Source organism: Elephas maximus, chromosome 4, assembly GCF_024166365.1.
Source record: "Elephas maximus indicus isolate mEleMax1 chromosome 4, mEleMax1 primary haplotype, whole genome shotgun sequence".
Classification (NCBI taxonomy): domain Eukaryota; kingdom Metazoa; phylum Chordata; class Mammalia; order Proboscidea; family Elephantidae; genus Elephas; species Elephas maximus.
The window spans coordinates 188,724,984-188,748,383 of NC_064822.1; the positions used below are offsets into that span (position 1 = coordinate 188,724,984).

A 23,400-nucleotide genomic window follows, 5' to 3' on the forward strand; every position below is an offset into this window, starting at 1 on the left:
CCATCCAAAGAATATGTATGAAGTATTTCTCTTGTATCAAGTATATAAAGCTTCCCTTTTCCCCCACACTCAGAGCTAAAGTAGCACAGTGAAAATATGTTTTTGAGCCCCCAGCAAGCATTAAAGAGAAAATATAATTTTCCCAGGATTAGCCGGGTGCTTGAATTTGGAGTCTTTTGAGTTCTTGGTACAGGCTCCTCGGATGCACAGCTGATCCTTTTTAAACCCCTGGGTGATAGCTTTTGCTTCTTTCTCTTTCTTTCACTTTTCTCATTTGCTTTTCTAATTAAAAAAGTAATTCAGGTTCTTTGTAGAAATGTCTGAAAATGCAGATAAGCAAAACAAACAAAAATCATCCGTAATCCCCCCGCCCAGAGGTGATGGCTGTGAGCATTGTGCTCCAGACATTTTCTCGTGTGTACATAGTTCATCATGGGCAATGACGGGGCTGCCTTTGAAAGCAGAACGGTCCATTTTTAATGTGTGTATTTATGTGTGGAGCCCTGGTGGCTCAGTGGTTAAGAGCTCGACTGCTAACTGAAAGGTTGGCAGTTCGAATCCACCAGGCACTCCTTGGAAACTCTGTGGGGCAGTTCTACTCTGTCCCGTAGGGTCGCTATGAGTCAGAATTGACTGGAGGGCAATGGGTCTGGTCTGGTCCTGTGTTTGCATGCGTTGTTTGCAGACGTGTTATTTTTAGGAGTTTACTAAAGTTGCATGTTTAGCCTCTGATTATTTGCTGTTTGATGTATAAACAGCGTGGAAGTATGCTAAGTGAGAGTTCCCCTTTCACCTTCTCCACCTCCTCCCGCCGCCCCCACACCATCCAGAGGTAACTGACTCAGGTTCACAGTCGGATGTGTACTTTTCCGGGTATTTTATGGGTATAAATAACAATGCAGCACACCGTGCAGCTCTTTTATAATGTGCTTTTTCTTACTAAATATATTGTGGGCATCTTTTTTGTGAGCGTGTGTGTGTGTTTCTGTCTCACCCCCTGTCTGATGCACCGTCGATCTATCTGTCGGTCCATCGATCTGTCTGTCTCTCCATCTGCCTACTTACCTGTTTTATCACTTTTAACAGCTGCCTTCTATCCAATTATATAGGGGTCCCTGGGTGGCGCAAACAGTTAATGTGCTCGGCTGCTAAACAAAAGGTTGGTGGCCCAAGCCTGCCCAGAGATGCCTCAGAAGAAAGGCCTGGCGATTTGTATCCAAAAAATGAGCCCCTGAAAATCCTATGGAGCACAGCTCTACCCTGACGCACACGGGGCCGCCGGGAGTCGAACACACACCCGGTTGTAAGGCCGCGCTCTCGCCATTAAACTAGCCCCTTACTATTGGGCATTCTTCTGCTCCCGTAACGAACGGCACAGGGAGCACGTGGCACACAGCGGTTTGTGCCGGGCCTGTTTATTTCCTCGGGAGAAACGGTTATACATGGAGTTGTTAGAGTAAAGGCAGGACTCACTGTAAAGGCCCAGAAAGGCGTGAGCACCAGGTGTTCTCATCAGCGGTGGGTGAGAACGTCCTTGCCAGCCTCCGCCGATTGTCCTTCCAGCAGGGGCCCCGTCACCGGTACTGACGGCCAGAGATCTTAGACTGGGACTTCAGTGTGCACTGAATTTTATTCACTCAGTGTCTTCTTCTTTTGTTTACTCTTCATACTATATAGAGTCCTTAAACGTATTTTTAACCATGGCCCGCAAGAAAAGATGTCTGGCCACAGCAATGCAGAGAATTTTTTTCTTTTGTTGCAAAGGAATTTGGGTGTTTTTATGAAGATAAAACCAAAACCAAACCTCTTGCTGTCGTGTCGATTCCGACTCGTAGCGACCCTACAGACAGAGTAGAACTGCCCCCATAGGGTTTCCAAGGAGTGGCTGGCTGGTGGATTTGAACTGCTGACCTTTCAGTTAGCAGCCAAGCTCTTAACTTCTATGAGTATATTAATCATTAAATCTTGATGCCATGAGAGTCAGAGAGACAGGTTCAAATGCCTGCTCAGGTGTGTGTGCGTGTGTGTGTGCATGCATGTGTGTGCCTGTGCACATATGTGTGCTTGTGTATGTGTGTGTGTGTGTGCATGCGTGCCTGAGTGTGTTTCCCTTCTTTTTTTTCATAGGCTGCTTTTTACCAATGAGAAACTCAGGTCCTGATAGACTCTCCAAGGCCCTGAGCATGGCTTTTGGCACCTGCTCCTTCATCTTCTGGTTTGAGGTTCTCAGCCAGAAAGAAAGGAGGGGTTCATGCTTACATGTTAAAATACCTTCCTCCTCCTGAACAGGTACAGAGCATTTGCTGACTCCGTGCACTGCCCAGAAACCTGACCAGGTGTTTCTCTTCAGTTTGCAGATGGCGTGTACCTGGTCCTGCTCATGGGCCTTCTGGAAAACTACTTTGTCCCTCTCCACAACTTCTACTTGACCCCAGACAGCTTTGACCAGAAGGTACGTGGACCACCTCAGTCCTCAGTTGTGGCCCGAGAAATGCTTGTGGAAATACGCAGCCTAGAATATCCTCTGACAGCTCTTTCTGCAGCCTGGCTTCGTTCTTCAAAATGTAACAATTTCACAATAAACGGCATTGCAGGTAGATGTCGCTGGAAGTAAACGAACGAGAAACCCAGCTGCAATGCCCAGCATGACAATGGGTTGGTTACCCTGCTCCTGTCTGGCTCTTCCCCATGGGACTCTGGGGTTTTTAATAATTATGGTCCAGCATCAGGAGAGTTGAGAGCCCTTGCCTTTCTCATGCCATATTTACACCATGTCTGGTCGTTCCTGTTGCTCCGAACCTAAATACTATTTTCGGGTGGCCCTGATGCCGGTGTCTTCACTGTTCCCTGCTCTTGAGCAATTGGTTTTTTTCTGTTTTTCTCTATTAAAAACAAGAGGGTCGGTGTTCATTGCCACCTTGTTCACAAAAGCCAAAAGGTGGAAGCAACCCAAGTGCCCATCAGCAGATGAATGGATAAACAAAACGTGGTATACACGTACCGTGGAACGTTGTTCAGCCATAAAGAGAAATGAAAACATTATACTGAGTGAAAGAAGCCAGACATGGAAGGTCATATATTTTGTGATTCCTGTTGTATGAAATACAGTGAAACCTGGAAGAGCCGGAACTCGAGGGAACTGCCTAGCTTTTCCTGGTTTCACAAGTTTTCTCCCTTTGACAGGGTACAGTCTTACCACTTTTCTATCACTCATTTTAGTGGAAAATATTTGAGTTTTCCTCCTCTGACAGGTTTCTGCCTTACACGGGTTACAGCTTTCATAGGTTTTACTGTATCTACAACAGGCAAATGCATGCAGATAGGAAGTAAATTAATGGTTACCAGGGGATAGAATGGGGACCACTGCTGAATGGTTACAGAGTACCGCTGAATGGTCGCGGAGGACCGCTGCCGAATGGTCGCGGAGTACCGCTGCCGAATGGTCGCGGAGTACTGGGAGTGACTGCCGAATGGTCGCAGAGTACCGCCGAATGGTCGCAGAGTACCACTGAATGGTCGCAGAGTGACTGCCGAATGGTCACAGAGTGACTGCCGAATGGTTACAGAGTACCGGTGAATGGTTACAGAGTACTGGTGAATGGTTACAGAGTGACTGCTGAATGGTTACAGAGTGACTGCCGAATGGTTACAGAGTACTGGTGAATGGTTACAGAGTGACTGCTGAATGGTACAGAGTACTGCCAAATGGTTACAGAGTGACTGCCGAATGGTTACAGAGTAGTGCCGAATGGTTACAGAGTGACTGCTGAATGCTTACAGAGTACTGGTGAATGGTTACAGAGTACTGGTGAATGGTTACAGAGTGACTGCTGAATGGTACAGAGTACTGCCGAATGGTTACAGAGTACTGCCAAATGGTTACAGAGTGACTGCCGAATGGTTACAGAGTACTGCCGAATGGTTACAGAGTGACTGCTGAATGCTTACAGAGTACTGGTGAATGGTTACAGAGTGACTGCTGAATGGTGCAGAGTACTGCCGAATGGTTACAGAGTACTGCCAAATGGTTACAGAGTGACTGCCGAATGGTTACAGAGTGACTGCCGAATGGTTACAGAGTACTGCCGAATGGTTACAGAGTGACTGCCGAATGGTTACAGAGTGACTGCCGAATGGTTACAGAGTGACTGCTGAATGCTTACAGAGTACTGGTGAATGGTTACAGAGTACTGGTGAATGGTTACAGAGTGACTGCTGAATGGTACAGAGTGACTGCCGAATGGTTACAGAGTACTGCCGAATGGTTACAGAGTACTGCCGAATGGTTACAGAGTACTGGTGAATGGTTACAGAGTACTGCCGAATGGTTACAGAGTACTGCCGAATGGTTACAGAGTACTGGTGAATGGTTACAGAGTGACTGCCGAATGGTTACAGAGTGACTGCCGAATGGTTACAGAGTGACTGCCGAATGGTTACAGAGTGACTGCTGAATGGTACAGAGTACTACCGAATGGTTACAGAGTACTGCCGAATGGTTACAGAGTGACTGCCGAATGGTTACAGAGTACTGCCGAATGGTTACAGAGTACTGCCGAATGGTTACAGAGTACTGGTGAATGGTTACAGAGTGACTGCCGAATGGTTACAGAGTGACTGCCGAATGGTTACAGAGTGACTGCTGAATGGTACAGAGTACTACCGAATGGTTACAGAGTACTGCCGAATGGTTACAGAGTGACTGCCGAATGGTTACAGAGTACTGGTGAATGGTTACAGAGTACTGCCGAATGGTTACAGAGTGACTGCCGAATGGTTACAGAGCACTGCCGAATGGTTACAGAGTACTGGTGAATGGTTACAGAGTGACTGCTGAATGGTACAGAGTACTGGTGAATGGTTACAGAGTGACTGCCGAATGGTTACAGAGCACTGCCGAATGCTTACAGAGTACTGGTGAATGGTTACAGAGTGACTGCTGAATGGTACAGAGTACTGCCGAATGGTTACAGAGTACTGGTGAATGGTTACAGAGTGACTGCCGAATGGTACAGAGTACTGCCGAATGGTTACAGAGTACTGGTGAATTGTTACAGAGTGACTGCCGAATGGTTACAGAGTGACTGCTGAATGGTTACAGAGTGACTGCTGAATGGTACAGAGTACTGCCGAATGGTTACAGAGTGACTGCCGAATGGTTACAGAGTGACTGCCGAATGGTTACAGAGTGACTGCTGAATGGTTACAGAGTGACTGCTGAATGGTACAGAGTACTGCCGAATGGTTACAGAGTGACTGCCGAATGGTACAGAGTACTGCCGAATGGTTACAGAGTGACTGCCGAATGGTTACAGAGTGACTGCCGAATGGTACAGAGTGACTGCTGAATGGTTACAGAGTGACTGCTGAATGGTACAGAGTACTGGTGAATGGTTACAGAGTGACTGCTGAATGGTACAGAGTACTGGTGAATGGTTACAGAGTTTCTGTTTGGTGTGATGAAATGTTTTGGAGACACATGGTAGTAATGTTTGTCCAATGTGGTGAACAAGTTAATGCCACTTAACATGCCTAGAATGGTAAACTCTATGTTAATTGTATTCCCCAATTCCACCACAATAAAATTAAAAAACCACAATAGGACCACAGGAATGCCTGATGCTAATAGGAGGAACTGTGCAGGGAGGAGGGGCTGGTGGAAACTCCTCATATTTCCTACACAACTTTTCTGTAAAGCTAAAGCTGGTCTAAAAAAAATAAAGTCGATTAAAAATATAAAGCCTGAGTCCCTGGGTGGTGCACATGGTTACGTGCTCAGCTATCAGCCGAAAGGTTGGCGATTTGAACCCACCCAGAGGTGCCTTGGAAGTAAGGCCTGGCAACCTGCTTTTGAAAGTCACAGCCTTGGAAACCCTGTGGAGCAGCTCTGCTCTGCACACTTGGGGGGGCGCTGTGCGTTGGCCCCGACTCAGTGGTAACTAACAGCAATGGCAAAGGTTGATTGTGAAAAGTACATGAAATTTTGTAGTCTAGCACAGTTCCTGGCACAGAGACCAAATAAATAAATGGTATCTACCCGTTAAAAAGGAACCTTGGACTGGACAGTGGGTTGGAGAGAGATGCTGATGAAGAGTGAGCTACTTGTATCGGGTGGACACTTGAGACTGTGTTAGTGTCCTCTGTCTGGAGGGGAGATGGGAGGGTAGAGAGGGTTAGAAACTGGCAAAAGGGTCACGAAAGGAGAGACTGGAGGGAGGGAGCGGGCTGACTCATTAGGGGGAGAGTAAGTGGGAGTATGTAGTAAGGTGTATATAGGCTTATGTGTGACAGACTGACTTGATTTGTAAACTTTCACTTAAAGCACAAAAAAAAATTATTTAAAAAAAAAAAAGGAACCTTGGTGGCGCTGTGGTTAAAGTGATTGACTGCTCACTGAAAGGTCAGCGGTTTGAAACCACCAGTGGCTCTGTGGGAGAAGGATGTGGCAGTCTCTTTCTGTAGAGATTTACAGCCTTGGAAACCTTATAGGGTCTCTATGAGTTGGAATCAACTCGACAGCAGTGGGTTTTTATCCTTAAAAAAGAAAAAAAAAAAGCTATATATAGAGAGAGAGAGACAGAATGTGACCTGGTAGTACAGTGGCTAAGCACTTGGCTGCTAACCAAAAGGTCCCCGGTTTGAATCCACCAGCTGCTCCTCGGGAGAAAGATGTGGCAGTCTGCTCCTGTAAAGATCACAGCCTTGGAAACTATGGGGCAGTTCTATTATGTCACATGGGGTCACTCTGAGTCGGAATAGACTCTATGGCAATGGGTTTATATATACGTACATAAAGCAGCAGAAATATTAAAACAACAAATGCTTTAGGGTATCTTCTTAGATATTTTTGTTCCAGTCCTTTGGATTGTTTTCTTCGGAAAACTCCTCAAATAGGATTGCTTGGGTCCCAGGGCCTCCCACTTAGATTGTGGTGAGCGGGCTCCCTTCTAGTCTGCCTCCGCCCTGTAGCAACTGTTTCTGGTGCCCTGCCTTCAGAACCTTGGCTCATGCCTGTCTGTATTGGTCTGAACTCACAGGCAGCTGACATTTTATTTTCTCAGATTGTCAGACCAGGAAGTCAGGGAGGCAGACCATGTAAGCCGGTGGCGGCAGACGGAGAAACAGCCGGACCGTGGGGCCAGGATTTATCCATCTGCTCACTCCTGGCACCTCACAGCCTGGCTGCTCCTGTCTTGTCTGTTGAGAGGGAATCAGGACAGATTAGAAAGGTCTTGGCAAGTTTGAGACCGTGCTGGACCGAGAGAGAGAGAGAGAGGAGAGAGAAGGAGCAAGAGGGGGCAGACGGAGTGTGCAGACTGGGCAGAACTTGGTCATGAAATGCGCCACTTAAAATGGCTAAAACGGCAAATGGTCTGTTAAATATATTTTACCTGCTGTTCTGGACATAGAAGACGGATAATTTGGTGAAGAGGTTCATGTACTTCCAGGCTCTGGGATGACTGATAATTGCAGAAGCCTGTCTTTAGAGAGATTTTTCCTTTGTTCATGCTAAGAACAGGCTGGCGGGCGTAGTGCATGGAGCCCTGAGGTCTGGAGCTGGGCTTCTCTCAGAGCAAAGGCACACAAATGGCAAGGGCCGCATGGCCCCGGCCGGCTGTCTTCCTTTTGAGGCAAGGATGAAAGTCTTTGTCAGCTGCTGCCCTAGCCTGGGAGGTAGCAAAGACACCTGAATCATCGGCCATTGCTTCTGAATAGGTAGCCTGAAGGGAAGCTATTTTAGGGACTGCACTGTCCGTCCCGACAGCACACTGTTCACCCCACTGATGCTCCTGAAAGGGTGTCACAGCAGCAGCTGAGCTCTCTCTTCAGAGTGAGGAGATTCTGGTGGCTTCTTTTCCTTTTTAAATAGACACGAGAAAACATACACCCATTGAACAGTTGTAATGTGGCGGTGGTCCCTAACTTCACAAGAGGGGAGGAGAATCACCATCAGCGTCAGCCCCACACTCATTCCTGTGAGGCGGAGGTCAGACATACCGCTTCTCTCCAACCTTTTCATCAAATTCCAACACCAGCCGTCCTCCCCACGGCACTCTCTACCTCTCTGCTGGGTTTGAGACTTCATTGCAATGGCCACACAGAACTCACAGGCCACACTCACACTATGGGGTTTATTAGAGAAGTAACAGGTACAGTTGAGGAGACGGGATACCATTGGAACTGACAGTATACAACTCAAGAGACAAGATACAGTCCGTCAATCAGGACAGCGCCAACCAAGATAGCTGTCAGTGGAGGCAGGCCTCACTCTCGGCCTCTGCCCCCAGCCCTCGTTCTTGGCCTCAGCCTAGCCTGGGTAAGTGTTATAGCTCTGTTGCTCCACTGGTAAGTGCCTGGAGGCAGCCGGCTCTTCCGGAAAGCCTCCTGCCCAAAGGCACTTAGCTCTCTCGCTCTGGGGGCTGGTGAGCCCACAGCAGCCACCTGCTGGTCCCGTGCCGTGCTGTTTCCTACCACTACTGTCTCTCACAGACTCTTGCCATTGTCAGTGTTACAGCTCTGTCTGTCTCCTGGGTCTAGGAGGATCTTAACACAGGGACCCCTGGGCTAAAGGATGCCTTCCACTCCTGGCTCTTCTTGATGGTAGTGAGGTTTCCCTCAGCCTTTGTGGGATTGGCTCTTTTAAGCCTAGCAAGGTGGCAGAACTGACCAATCCCCTAGGTAGACCACAGCCACTTGGTTTGCATAGTAATTGACCAATCCCTGCAAGTGTTTTACATATCTTATTTGCATAGTGGACTAACCAATCCCTTTGCAAGATTGTGGCCTAGCAAATCATCTTAGCAGAACTACAAACCCAGGGTGAGAAGGGCCATATATAGAGAAACCCATTGGCCTGGAGCAGTTTTTACATGTACAGTTCATTGACAATGATTGCATTCTTCACATCGTGTCTCCATTCTCCGTATTGTTTCACCACCATAAACTTTAAGACGCAAAGAGTTTAAGTTTAGAGTTACTGTTGTCATTTCAATCTCATATAGGTAATTCTTTAAAATAGGGTACAGTCCTATACATACATTCTTTATTTATTGAGCTAAATTGTTGTTTAGTTTAATGATGCCTCCCTGGAATCGGAAACCCTGGTGGCGTAGTGGTTAAGTGCTATGGCTGCTAAACCAAAAGGTTGGCAGTTCAAATCCTCCAGGCGCTCCTTGGAAACTCTATGGGGCAGTTCTACTCTGTCCTGTAGGGTCGCTATGAGTTGGAATCGACTTGATGGTACTGGTTTTTTTTTCCCCCCAGGATCGTTTTAACTCAAGATTCAAAAGTTGTTTTCTAGGCAACTTTTGATTTGGGGGTCCCTCCAGTCTCAACGTATCCAATAAGTCTGGTTTCCAATAAGAATTTGAAGTTCCATTCCTCGGTTCTCCTCCTTTTGATCAAGAACCATCCATTGGGTCCCAGATTGAAAATGTTCAGTAAGGGTAGACAGCCACCATCCATTTCTTCTGGTCTTACAGCCAGAAAGATAGTACTTCATGGAGGCGATTAGACTTGCAAACTTTTTCCTTCTTGATTCCTGGATCTCCTTCTTCCTCTGTTGCTCCAGGCAGTTAGAGACCAATCATTGTATATTGGATGGCCTCTTGAAAACTGAACTGGGAGGAAAAGCAGAAACTCTTAAAATAATATTGGGCAAATTGACTAGAAAGGCTCATATAACCATCTGGTGGTTTCTTATCTCACCTGGTTTGTCCCAGCCCCTGGATTATCTTTGCCTCTTGTCTTAGGCTGGGTTCTCTGGAGGGACAAAACCAGTGAAGTGTGTACATATATACATAAAGAGAGAGAGAGATTTATTTCAAGGAAATGGCTCACGCAGTTGTGGAGGCTGGCAAGTCCCAAATCCATGGGCCAGGCAGGAGGCTTCTCCTGACCCACATGGTTGCAGGGGCTGAAGAATCCCAAAATCTGCAGGTCAGATAGTAGGCTATTGGCTCACATCCCAAGAACCTGAGGTCAGAGGATGGTGAGTCAGATGCAGGATCGAAAGAGGGTGAGAGAGGCCACACACGCAGGGAAACTCCACTTTCAACTGGCTATTCACAATGGGATCACAAAATGGAGGGTGGTTCCGTAGTATCTGCCAAGCTACCGAGAGTTATGGGCTAGACAAGCTGACACATAGCCTTGACCATCGTACCCCACCTCCTGAAGCAGCTACTGGGAAGTCGTTCCTAAGCCACAAGTACCTGACAGGCAGGCGGCTTCAGCCACTTGTAGAATGGAGCCCAGTTCAGGCTGGCCCCACAGCCCAGCTCTTAGTCTTTACAGAGGTGGGGCTGGTGCCAGGTGATCATTTATCAGAATCACCTGTGGGCCTGAGACCCCCTGAAGGGCCTTTACTCTGGCACTGGGCATCTTTGCAATGGCTCTGCATTTTCTGGAGGAGGAAATGGACGTTCAACAGGAAAAACTGGAGATGCATCATCAACTACCATCCCCGGGTGGTACTGACGTTATTAACTGCTGTCCAGTTGGGCACGGGAGCCCCGCACACGGCAGAGCCCACGGCAGCCCCACACGGCACCCCACACACTGCAGAGTCCACGGCAGCCCCACACAGCACCCCACACACTGCAGAGTCCACGGCGGCCCCACACGGCACCCCACACACTGCAGAGTCCACGGCAGCCCCCACACAGCACCCCACACACTGCAGAGTCCACAGCAGCCCCACACGGCACCCCACACACTGCAGAGTCCACGGCAGCCCCACGCACAATGGAACGAAATACTGCCCAGTCCCGCACCATCCCCGTGCTCAGTTGCAGATCAGACTTTTGGGATCCATAGGGTTTTCATTGGCTAATTTTGGGTTTGGGGTAATTTTTAGAAGTAGATTACCAGGCCTTTCTTTCTAGTCTTAGTCTGAAAGCTCCTCTGAAACCCGTTCATAAACCAAAAACTAAACGCATTGCCGTCGAGTCAATTCTGACTCACAGCGACCCTATAGGACAGAGTAGAACTGCCCCATAGGGTTTCCAAGGAGCCGCTGGTGGATTCGAACTGCTGGCCTTTCGGCTAGCAGCTGAGCTCCTAACCACTGAGTCGCCAAGGCACCATTCATTATCACAGCCACGTGCAAACCTCCACTGACAGATGGGTGGTGGCTGCGCAGGACGCGCACTGGCTGGGCCTCGAACCCAGGTGTCCTGTACGGAAGGTGAGAATTCTACCCCTGACCACCAGTCCCTGAGGATGGCAATGGCTTCTTTTTTAAGAAGTGAGAATGGACAGTCCAGGCCCCGTAGGTCACTGCAGGCAAACGCACTATCTCAGGTGCACCGTTTGGGTTTTATCCTGTGCGGAGCGGGCTCTGCCCTCAGTCCCTCGTGAGCATTGATAATCTTTCTGCGGAGTCCTTGTCTCTGTGGCGGGGGGACTCGAAGGTTATTCCTACAAGAAAATACCAGTGGGGGCTTTGCAGTTTCAAGGTATCTTAGTTACCTGGTGCTGTCGTAACAGAAATACCCCGGGTGGGTGGCTTTAAAGAAGAGGAATTTTTTGTGTCACAGTTCTGTACACTAAAAGTCCCAATCAGGGCCTTGGCCATGCTGACTCCTTCTGTGGGTCTCTCTCCCGGTTTCTGGTGCCTGCTGACAATCCTCAGCATTCCTTTGCTTGTAGACGACCCGCTCGTGGTGTCTGTTTTCCCCCCTGTGTGTGTTTCTGTGTCCATTCTTACTCTTTTTATAGCTGAGAAGGGATTGGGTTCAGGACCCACCCACCCTACTCCGGTATGCCTTCTCTAACAGAATAAGAGAACACCCCTATTTCCAAACAGCGTCCTATTTACAAGCACAGAGGTTAAGGTTTCGATACATATCTTGAGGGGACACAATTCAATCCATAACACAAGGTGCCTTCCACTCTGACACCTCCTCTGATTCCCTCAGTTTTCCCAGAGGAGGAAACATCTCAGGAAGGCTGAGAGAAGAGCCCAGGGTCTGACAGGCAGCAGGGCAGAGCCAGAGAGCCAACTCCTGGTCCAGAACTTTCTGTTCTTTCTCCACTTGGCCAGGTTTTCTAAAATTCCTTGAATTGCAGAGAATACGGACATTAGGGATTCCTGCCAATGTGGGTGGCTCGCAGCCGCCGGGGTGCAGGGCTCTGGGGCACCCTCTGTGCCTGGCTCCCATCCACCTCAGGGGTCTCCCAGTCTCCTGTCAGGTCTCATAGGAGCTGCCTGCTGTTCTGGTTGCCTCAGAGGAAGCAGCTCAGCTGGACCATAAAGGTTGTTTGGGGCAAAAGTATGTTCCTGAGAGATAACAAGCAGAGAATGGTGGCAATTTCTTTCCGGCAGCTTTCCTGAGCCTGGAAGAAAGCCGAAGGAAAATCTTCCGTCAAAACCAATTACGGCTGAGCCGAGTAGCTGCAGGCACGGGCTCGGAGGAAACATTCCCCCTTAAACGGTTCTCCCTGGGGGCAGGGGTGGGCTCAGCAGGTGACCAGGCTCAAGGTCCCCAGGCAGTTCCTGGAGCCGGCCCTCCCCAGTGAGCAGTGGCCTGGCCTCGTCCCTCTGAGCAGGGAGCACGGGCTTTCCTTAGCTAATTACCCTCTGTGCTTAGGGAGAGGGCTCTTCAGACCTCAAGAGGCCCGGGAGAGGCTCTTGGAGAGCTTCCCAAATTGGCACTGATTAGTTATACATCGGGAAAGAATCTTCCAAGCCTGACTTTTTTCTTCCTGTTTCTCTCCTTGCTGTCATGGCGTCTCCATCTTGATTCAAAACCTGTTGAGTGCGTGTGTGTGTGCATGTGTATGCGTGTGTGCGTGTGTATGTGTGTGTGTGAGAATTATATTATTTTAATAAACCCAAAAAACCCCATTGCTGTCGAGATGACTCCGACTCATAGTGAGCTATAGGACAGAGTAGAACTGCCCCATAGAGTTTCCAAGGAGCACCTGGTGGATTTGAACTGCCGGCCTTTCTGGTTAGCAGCCGTAGCTCTTAACCACTACGCCACCAGGGTGGTCTGTTAAAGGCCGGGAGTAAGTGCCTGTGACTGGTGGGGGCAGGACAGGATGTTTTTGGAGGAAGGGCATAGATTTTTTTTTTTTTTTTTGACTCTTTTTTAGTGTGGTAAAGTATGTGTACCATGAAATCTGCCGTTTTAGCCACTCGTAAGTGTAGGGCTCAGTGATATCCATTACATTCACCGTGTTCTGTAACCATCACCACCAACTGTTCCCATAAATTTTTATCACCCCGACAGTCACTGAATACCCACTGAGCAACGCCTCCCTCTCCCTGCCCGTCCCCCCACCTCTGGTGACCTCTGAGCCTTCTGTGTCTGTCACACTTCATGTAAATGGAGCCGGACCATGTTCCTCCTTTGGAGGGCACAGATTTTGAATCCAGACGTAGGCGGGTTTGAATCCTGGCTCCTTCTCCTCACCCTGTGTGCTTTCTCAGTATAGACATCTTAACCTGACTCAGCCTCAGCTCTCTCCTCTGAAAAGTGGAGGTAAGCCCCACCTGGGGAGAGGAAACCCTGGTGGTATAGTGGTTAAGAACTAAGGCTGCTAGACCAAAAGGCTGGCAGTTTGAATCCACCAGGCGCTCCTTGGAAACTCTATGGGGCAGTTCTACTCTGTCCTATAGGGTTGTTGTGACTCGGAATTGATTCAATGGCAACAGGTTTGGGTTTTTTTTTGCAGGGGGGTAGAGAGTGAGGGTTGTGCTGAAAGCACCCTTCACGTGGTGGCCACCTGACACCCTAGTCTAGCCCAACTTCATTTTGTCTAGAGATGGACTGCCCTCTCACTCACACCCCTTCCCTTATGTGATCCTCCCGCTCAGCCCCTTCCCCACACCCCACACTGCCCCCCAAGCCGCTCCTTGCACTGCAGGTTGGCACACCACCCCCCAAGCCGCTCCTTGCACTGCAGGTTGGCACACTGCCCCCCAAGCTGCCTCTTGCACTGCCGGTTGGCACGCTGACATTGGACCAGGTATTTCCACTGCTTTTTCCCAGTATGCCTCCCCAACAGCCTGGAAGCTTCCAAGAACCTGGCCCTGGGTGCAAATCCCCTACCCCCCACTGGCCAAGCTGGAACCGGCTCTCAGTAGGTGCCCAGCTGATGGTGCGGCCTGCCCCATGCTGTCACCCGCTGTACCCTGGAAGCTTCCCCACCCCGCCTCAACTTGTTTTTTGGTGTTAATTATTAAACTACATTGCAAGTAAAATTGTTATCCATATTTCTGACTCATTTACACCGAAATCCTCAAAATACTAGTGTTTAAAGGATATTTGATTTCCAAGAGCCCTGAAGTTGTTTCCAACTTTGAAGCACAGCATTTTCCCCCTTTTTTGGTGGCCCTTTCCTGCCCCTGTCGGCACTGGCTTGAGACAAGCAGGTGCGGAGGTGATGGGGTTGGTCACCTGCCTCCTGTGATGCCGGCGGACTCCAGGTGCACTGAAGCAGGCATTTCTTAACCTCTCCAGCGGCCTTTAGCAGAGTTGGCCCTTCAGGCACCCTTGATGGCTTAGTTGTTCTAAGCCCTTTAATTTTAGGGATGAACCATGTGGGGGTTGGGGACATGTCCACCTTTTCCTGGCATTTTATATGTCACGGGTCAGGACCAGGGTCCTGCAGGTTGAAACTTCCAGGCACTGTCCGGCTGACTTCATTCCTCCAGGGCCACGGTGCCTGCCCAGGGCCAAGACCACCCCTGCCCTTGGGAGCACTGTGTCCTACAGAGGACATAGCTGTGCTGATGGCCCAGCGAGTCCATCCCATCCACGCTCAGCACTTTAAGACCCTTACAGACAGAGTGTCCACTCTGTTCTGGGGACAGTGCCCATGGCTGATACCTGTGGGAAGTGACTCGTCCTCTCTGAGCCCCAGTTTTCCACCTGTAAAATGGTGTCATTGTCATCTTCTCACCATGTGGCTGTGCCCTGGAAAGTGACTGGTCCTCTCTGAGCCTCAGTTTCCCATCTGTAAAATGGGGCCACTGTCACTTCCTCGCCATCTGGCTGTGTCCAGGGCCTGGGGCTGAGCAGGCACTTGGGAGCCTCGAACCCTTGAGAACAGACTTTGCCCCTTCACTGTTGCATCTTTGCAGCCCCTGGTCATCAGTGGAGAAGTGAGACCATCTAGAAACTGTGTGGTCTCATTGACGTCTCCCTGCCCACCGGTGCCCAGTCTGGTGCTCTCAGGGCCCTTATGGACACAGTGATTCTAAAGCTGTTTTCCCCACCTCCCAGGGGAGCAGTGGGCGTGGTGGGGCGGGGTGGGCCGCAGAGCTTCCAGCACCGGCACTAACTCTCACTCCCCGGGCAGGTCCACAACGTGGCGTTCGCCTTTGAGCTGATGCTGGAGGGGGGACTCAAGAAACCCAAGGCTCGCCCTGAAGGTAATGCCTTCCTGACCTGGGTCCCCTGGGAGAGCAGGGGTGGAGGGGAGAAAAAGCAGACCTTTGAAGTGGCTGACAGCCCGCTGTGCTTGGCCAGAAGCAAAGACCAGGCTTTGCTGACCTCCAGCCCTCATCCCGGAGGCCAGGGGCCCGTGCCAGCAGCACTGACGGTGCCGGTTTGCTAATAACCACTTGACTTTGAAGAGGTGGCCTCTACCCTCAGATCTTGGGATTTAAGTGCCTCTCCAGTTGGTGGCTCCAGCTGGAGACGCTGTTTCATGCCTTGAAAATGTATTAAAGGCTTAGTGAGATTTAATGAGTGTTGGGGTGGACGCCCCCTGGCGCCCATGTGCAGGGCCATTTCAAGAGCAGGAACTCAACAGGTCACACCCGTGTCGAGAGGCCCCTTCTACATACCTTAAAATAGATGCCAGGTCCTGATATAAATTCCAGATTGGACTAAGGGACATCACTGTCCCCATCCCAGGCATTCGTCCTTGGGGGTGTGGTGGCAAGTGCTGGGGCCCTCACAGCAGCCTGTGTGTCTCTGGATGGTGCTGTCCAGCGCATCCTGGACATGCAGTGGGCATTAGAGCCTGGAGGTCAGAGTCAAGTGTTGTTAGTTGGCCCCTGACTCATGGCAACCCCTTGCACAGCAGAACGAGATGCTACCTGGTCCTGCACCATCCCCACTCTTGGTTGTGGGTCAGACCACTGTGATCTATAGGGTTTTTGTTGGTGATTTTCAGAAGTAAATCACCAGGCCTTTCTTCCTAGTCTTAGTCTGGAAGCTCTGCTGAAACCTGCTCAGCATCATAGCAGCACACAAGCCTCCAAGGACAGATGGTGGTGGCTACGCATGAAGTGCATTGGCCGGGAATTGAACCTGGGTCTCCCACATGGAAGGCAAATCCTCTAACACTGAACCACCAGTGCCTCCCCCTACCCCTGGTTTCAAGAGAGCCAGCAGTAACTGGAGAGGATAGCCAGGGCCTGTGCAGGGAGTCAGCTGCCCCTGCTGACTAGCGAAGTGCTGGCCCCAGAGGTGGACAGGCCTTGCGGGCATTCGGGCGCGTTCACTTCCGGCCAACCAGGAGAGAGGACGCCAGGGCCCATGAATTTCTCTGCTTCCTCCCACAGATGTGGTGAACCTGGACCTCAAGTCCACGTTGAGGGTCCTGTACAACCTGTTCACCAAGTACAAGAACATGGAGTGACGGCAGAGACGTTGCAGGGACAGTTTCCGGCAAGAAGAGGGTGTCTGTGCCCCGTGCTTCCCACGGAGGTGCCCGTGGCTTCCCACTGCCCTTCTCACTGGTTGTCCCTTACTCCTTGCCATGTGTCTTCTCAGTGGGGAGGAGCCTTTGAACACGGAGGGTTTTAAGAAGTGGTGCCTTTGTGTTTGCGATATCGTATCACCTCGTTCCCTGATACTTTGTCTGTTGTTGTCTGCTTTGATTAAAAAAAAAAAGCCCAAACCCAAACCTCCCAGCGCATTGGAGGGAGTGCATCCTGAATTCTGTTCGGTGGAGCTATTAGAGACCATAGGTGTCCTGCCTGAAACATGCCACAAAGCTTGGCAGGAACTGCTGGCTCTGTGGACTCGGGGTGACTGTTTCGGGGAAATCCCCTGGCCTGCAATATTCTCAGAATGAGGTCTTTTTAGTGACATGGGCTTTGCAGTTTTGAAAACTTCACTCACAAGTCTCAGAAGCTTCAATAGCAACACGAATGTCCACCCCAGGCTCCCATCACTTCTTGACCACTCAGGGCTGTTTTTATGTAGCTTTTGCACAAACACCCAAGATCCCGGATGACCCAGCTGCCAGGGTCCACAGGAAGACCACACTGCCGAGGGCATCTCTTTATTTCTTGCTGTGGCCGAGGGGGCTGAGTGCGGAGCCGTCTCTAAAGGGGCTGTTTGGTTTCCTCTTGGTGGTTGCTGTCAAGTCGATTCTGACTCGTGTGCGCAGAGTAGAGCCACTCTTAGGGTTTTCAAGGCTGTGACCTTTCCAAAGTGCTTTGCCAGGCCTGTCTTCTGATGCATCTCTGGGTGGGTTCAAACCACCAAACTTTCAGATCCTAATCAAGCACTTAAGCCTTTGCCCCACCCAGGGATTCCCTTAAAAGTGCTGTTTGAGATGGCTTGGGTCTGATGGCTTCCTTCATCTCAAAGGCCCTGTTTGGGAGTGGCTGCATCTTTAGAAACTTTTTTAAAATGGAAGGAGGCGTCTTAGTTTCTTAGTGTTGCTATAACAGAAATAACACAAGTGGGTGGTTTTAAAGAACAGAAATTTATTGTCTTAAAGTTTGTTATTGTTGTTAGGTTCCAACTCATAGTGACACCGTGCACGACAGAAATGCTGCCCAGTCCTGCTCCATTCTCACAGTCGTTGCTATGTTTGAGCCCATTGTTACAGTCGCTGTGTCAGTCCATCTTCTGGACTGACCCACTACTTTACCAAGCACAATGTCCTTCTCCAGGGACTGGTTCCTCCTGATAACATGTCCTAAGTGTGTGAGACACAGCCTCCCATCCTCACTTCCAAAGAGCACTCTGGATGTACTTCTTCCAGGACAGGCTTGTTTGTTCTACTGGCACTTCATGGTATATTCAATATTCTTCTCCAACGCCACAATTCAAAGGCGTCAATTCTTCTTCGGTCTTCCTTGTTCACTGTCCACCTTTCGCAGGCATATGAAGCAACTGAAGATACCATGGCTCGGGTCAGGCGCAGGTGAGTCCTCGAAGTGACATCTTTGTTTTAAAGAGGACTTTTGCAGTAGATCTGCCCAGTGCAATATGTCGTTTAGGAGACTAGAATTCTGAATTCAAGGCACAACTCTAGGGGAAGACTCTCCGTGGGCTCCAGGGGGAAGGGTCCCTTCAGCGCCTATAGACCAGCGTCCCTGATTCCCTGGAGATCTCCACATGGCCTCTGTCGTCCCCCTCTTGTACCTGCTTTTGCTGGTGCCTGATCTGCACTTTTTATGTAAAAGTGAGTAGGTTTAAAAGTGCCCTAGACTGACACGATCCATTAACATAACAAAGACAGCCCTAGCCCCGAATAGCTACGTTGCTGCTGTTGTTGGTTGCCCTCCAGTGGATTCAGATTCAACTCTTGGAGACCCCATGATACGCAGGTAGAACTGCTCCATAGTTTTCCAGGCTGTGACCTTTTGGCAGCAGACAGCCAGGCCTATCTTCTGAGGGGCCTCTGGGTGGGCTCGAGCCACCAACCTTTAGGCTCATAGTTGAGCGCTTAACCGTTTGCACCACCCAGGGTCTCCTTCCCCAGATACATAAGGGTTAGGACTCCAACACATTTGGCGGGGGGGCGGGGGACACAATTCAGCCCATAAGAGAGGATGTAGGATGTTCATCTCACTTGTCCCAGAGCTACAGCTTGCCCAGCCCTGGTGGGGTCTCCCCTGGGGGGGTCCCTGTGAAAGGAAATGCTGACACTCCTATGTGCTGGTCACCCCCTAGCACGCTTGGGCTCTGGAGAGAGATGAGGGACCCCCTGGCTGGGTTTTCTGGGCTGGCGCCTGCGTTTTGGGCAGTCCTGCCCTCCACACGCCTCAGCGGCATCCCCTTCCCTGCTCACGTTGGGGCTTGTGACGTCCCCTCAGACCCCTGGTGAGCCTGCTGCCTTCCTGGAGCTCCTCCTCCATTCTCGCTGGCAGCAGGGAGATGGGCCTTTCTAATCTCCCTGATTTTCCCCTTCCTGATGAGGATCAGAGCTGACGAGCACGTTGTTCGTATTAGTTTTAGAAAACAGTTTAATATCCTCTCTGGGCTCCGGCTGCTGCCAGGCTGGGAGTGGCCTCCGAAGAGCCATTTTGATGGAGGTGGTTTCCCAGCAGGGGAGAGAAATAATTAAAACGGCATTACCGCGTCTCCCGCAGGGTGCAGTGACATTCAAGAGCCTTGGGGACAAACCAGCCGCGGCTGGAACATTCTGTGCCTTCACTGCTGGTGCAGAATCCCAGCGACCCGGGGCGGAGCGTCCATGTGGGGAGGGCAGGACCCACTGGCCTGCGTCAGGCTGGGTCAGACGCACCTGTGGGCTCCAGGTGGGTGCCCCTGACTCTTGGGGGCAGGGGCCGCCGCGGGGTCCAGTGGGACAAGAGGGAGAAATTGGAGTTTGGAAGGAGCACAGCCCTGGGGTGGTCAGTCCAAGCGGTGCTCTGGATGGAGAGGGAATGGGCTCTTTGGGGGGCGAGGAACTTCAGTCCTGGCAGCCCCTGTCCAGCTAACAGTGTGCCCGCTCACACCCACTCAAGACCTGTGATTCAAGTAGAAGAATAAAAGGATCCTAAGGTATGTGGAAAACCTATGAACAATCTTTTTTCTAAAAAAAAAAGTGTAGGTATGCTTCCTGTACACCTTGTGAAGGTTGCTCACCCCTTTTTACTCCTTCACTATCCAGTTCTAATGGATCCTCTGGGTGGCGCAGATGGTTAAGCCCTCAACAACTAACTGAAAGGTTGGTGGTTTGAATCCACCCAGAGGATCCTCGGAAGACAGGCTGGCGACCTACTTCCGATCCTATAGAGCCCAGTTCTACTCTAACATACATTAGAACAAAAATCACATTAAGCCAGTAACAGAAGTTGATTGGTGTTTATTTAATATACAATTTGTAAATCAGGGTAACATCTCAACTAAACCCAAACCAAATCCATTGTCGTCAAGTCTCATAGCGACCCTACAGGACAGAGTACAACCGCCCCGTAGGGCTTCCAAGGCTGTAATCTTTACAGAAGCCAGCTGCCACATCTTTCTCCCATGGAAAAAAAAAAAGCAGCTAAAAAAATGTTTTGAAGATGAAAGGAACATCCAAAGTTATGCCACATCTTACCTGCATTGCCATGGAAATGGAGCCAGGACAGGGTTTACATAATAACAGTTTACCTTGAAACAAAGCTTCTAGTCTGACCTTGCAGTTTTTGTTCCTTGAAACTGAGTGCAGGAAGATAATTCTTCAAAAAAGCCCGATGCCAAAGACAAACCAGTTTTTACTAGTTTATCTAGACCATTGTTTGACTTAAAGGTGACATTTACCACTAAAAACCTTAGGAGATCATTTTCTTCAATGCTCAAGGTTCAAAAGGACACCTAAGGGCAATGGTCTGGGTGGGTTACCCCAACCTCCCCGAGAGCCAGAAATCTGGATTCCACAAGAATTAAAACCATTTCTCACACATGTAGGTCGCCATGAGTTGTAGTCCATTCAACAGCAATAGGTTTTAGCAGCTCTAATCAGAATTCACAGCCCCACCTGGACGGGTGGATGCCCTGAGGTGCAGTCCCCAGGCAGGACTGCACGTCAGCTTTGCAATCTGGCTGTCTTGTCTTTTTGGGTGTTCATTTCCAGGCCTGGATGCCTGCAGTGCATTATGCTAGGGCGCCTTCTTGGGGTGACTTGGGTGGTGGAAACCACTTTCCTTTGACCTTCACTGGGGGCCTCTTGGAACACAAAACTCCTCTCTTAGTCCTTAATTCAGGGAAGCCCAGGAAGCCTTCCTCGGTGCCTGACACCACACTTTCCGCAGGTTGTTTTTTGCTGAAAAGGGACCTTTGTCCACAGAAAGAACAGGCCTGTTGGTGCAGTGGTTAAGCACTCTGCTGCTAACCAAAAGGCTGCTACCAAAAGGTTGGTGGTTTGAACCCACCCGCAGCTCCTCAGGAGAAAGATGTGGCAGTCTGCTTCCATAAAGCTGAAAAGCCAAACCCACTGCTGTCGGGCCGATTCTGACTCAGAACAACCCCATAGGGCTTCCAAGACTGTAGACCCCTGTAGATGCAGACTGCCACATCTTTCTCCTGTGGAGCGGCTGGAGGGTTTGAACCACCGACCTTCTGGTTAGCAGTCAATGGCTTTGACCGCTGCACCACCAGGGCTCCTTGGAAACCCTGTAGGGCAGTTCTGCCCTGTCCTCTTGGGTTGCTCTGATTTGGAATCGACTTGACAGCAGCGAGTTTTGTCCACAGGAATAAAGTGAAACCAAGACCATTTTCTTGCACGGGAGAAAAGAGCAGATAGCCCTGGGACAAGGAAGTCTTCCTGTCTCCAAGGCCTTACCCTGCTCAGCGAGCCTGCCTGCTGACAGACAGCCTTGGTTTCCTGTTAATGACCACACAGTGTTATGCAAACGCTTAGCTGTCTCCTAATGCCTAAATCAGACCATGTGATAAACAGCGATTTTGTTCTAAAGCAGTTGAATCTCTTTCTTCTTTGTGTGCCAGTATTTTATTGTCTTTTAAATTGTTTTGAGCAATGTTTACTTTGGATTTCTGCACACTAAATAAAAGCCACGCAGGCCTTGGCCATGTGGCTGATCCTCAGGCCTCCTGGCTGATGGCAGGGGAGCAGACGCTTTCTCCCTGTGTGCCCGAGCAAGGTCACTGCCACGAGAGCAAAGCCAGGCCGACTGCAGACACACGTGTTATGAGAACACCGCCTGGGGTGTCACAACGTGCTGTTGGTTGTTCCCATAAAGAATGGATGGCCTCATCTCTGACCGGCTGCTGTGTTTTCCTTCTTACATTTAGCAGCCGTCGACTGTGGCAACCCAGTACAAACTGCTGGGTCAGCACGGTCCTGCCCTCAGGAACTTGTAGTGGGATGAGGCCTGGCGAGCCAACAGGCTCTGAGCCCCGTGGGGGTAAGGGGGTGATGGTCTGGGACTGCGAAGCTTGGGGATGAGTGCAGTTGAGGGTGCAGTCTAGGGGTGAGTACAGGGCAAGAGACCAGCAGGTTCACAGGTGCAGATGACTAACACCACAGAGCAGATCAGGGGAGCCAGCCCGTCATCTGGTGGGTGATGCCGGTGGGTCAAATGCACTGAACCCCAAAACCCATTGAATTGAGTCAATTCCGACTCATAGCAACCCTAGAGGACAGAGTAGAACTGCCCCATAGGGTTTCCTAGGAACTGCTGGTGGATTGGAACTGCTGACTTTTTGGTTAGCAGCCAAGCTCTTAACCACTGCGTGTGCCAGTGAAAATGCCCTGTGGGGAGATGGTCCCCTCAACCCTACTCCTTCCCAGGGGTGTTCCAGCCTCATACTGCCCAGCCAGTGACCACTTCTAGCTCTGGGACAAGGGACCCCCGGGTGACCCACGATGGTGGCCTGACCTTCACCTTGCAAGTCAGCCCTGTCATAACCCTCCCAGGCAGAAGATTCTGGATGCTTCAGGAGCATCAAACGTTTCTCGACTAAGTGATGTTAGGATTGTGACTGTTAGAGGATGGCTGGCCTGAGGAGCAAGGTGGCAATGGTATTTTTTAAAAACAAAGATTATAAAGCGGTACTGGAAACAGCGTGGATGTCAGAGATACGCCCGGGTTCAAGTGCAGCTTTGTTCCATGTGACCGTTGGCAAGTTGATGAACCAGCACCATCTGGAGTCAAGGGGCTCAGGCCTGTGGGGTGCGAGGCTGGGCTGTGTGCAGCTCACGCCTTCCTTAAAATCCCACTCTCGTCCTGGGGACCTGTGGCAACGCCTGGAACACTGGGTTGCTGCAGCTGGTGGGGAGGGGGGTGCTGCAGGCATGTAGTTGGTAGAAGCTGGGGGTGCTGTTCAATCTACAATGCACACGGCAGCACTCCCCACCTCCCTTCTGCCACCCAAAAGCTCACTGGCTCAAAACAGGCCTAGTGCCGAGGCTGAGAAGCCTGCTGTAAACCGTCAGGGGCTGGGCTACTCTGCATAGCCTAGCCTGAGTGATTCGTGGATGGGATTTATCTAGTAACACTGGTGAGAATACGACACTGCTCTCTTCAGTGGAGGTTCCTGGAGGCCAGCGGCAGTGCAGAACCTTCCAGGATCTTCTAGCTGATTCTGTTCACCAGACATCCACCCAGGGTCTGGTCTGTGCAGGCCTGGTGCAGCGGCCGGTGACCCAGAGATGGGCCGTTGCCCTTGAGCCCATGGGGGACAGAGGAGTTTGCAGGGGACCACATCCCAGGGAGACTGATGAGGAAGACAGGGAGTCCAGGGTATG

General features: G+C 50.4%; 1 protein-coding gene across 2 annotated transcripts in view; it reads left to right on the forward strand.

The window, feature by feature from the left end:
• Positions 1 to 17,381, forward strand: part of PARVB (parvin beta) — a 156,758-nt gene extending 139,377 nt beyond the window's left edge. For both annotated transcript variants that reach the window (XM_049884619.1, XM_049884620.1), the window contains exons 11-13: positions 2,351 to 2,452; positions 15,313 to 15,385; positions 16,526 to 17,381. In XM_049884619.1, the coding sequence (XP_049740576.1) occupies positions 2,351 to 2,452; positions 15,313 to 15,385; positions 16,526 to 16,602 (252 nt within the window). In that variant the 3' untranslated portion in view covers positions 16,603 to 17,381. The remainder of the gene's footprint in view (positions 1 to 2,350; positions 2,453 to 15,312; positions 15,386 to 16,525) is intronic.
• The last annotated feature ends 6,019 nt before the right edge of the window (positions 17,382 to 23,400 follow it).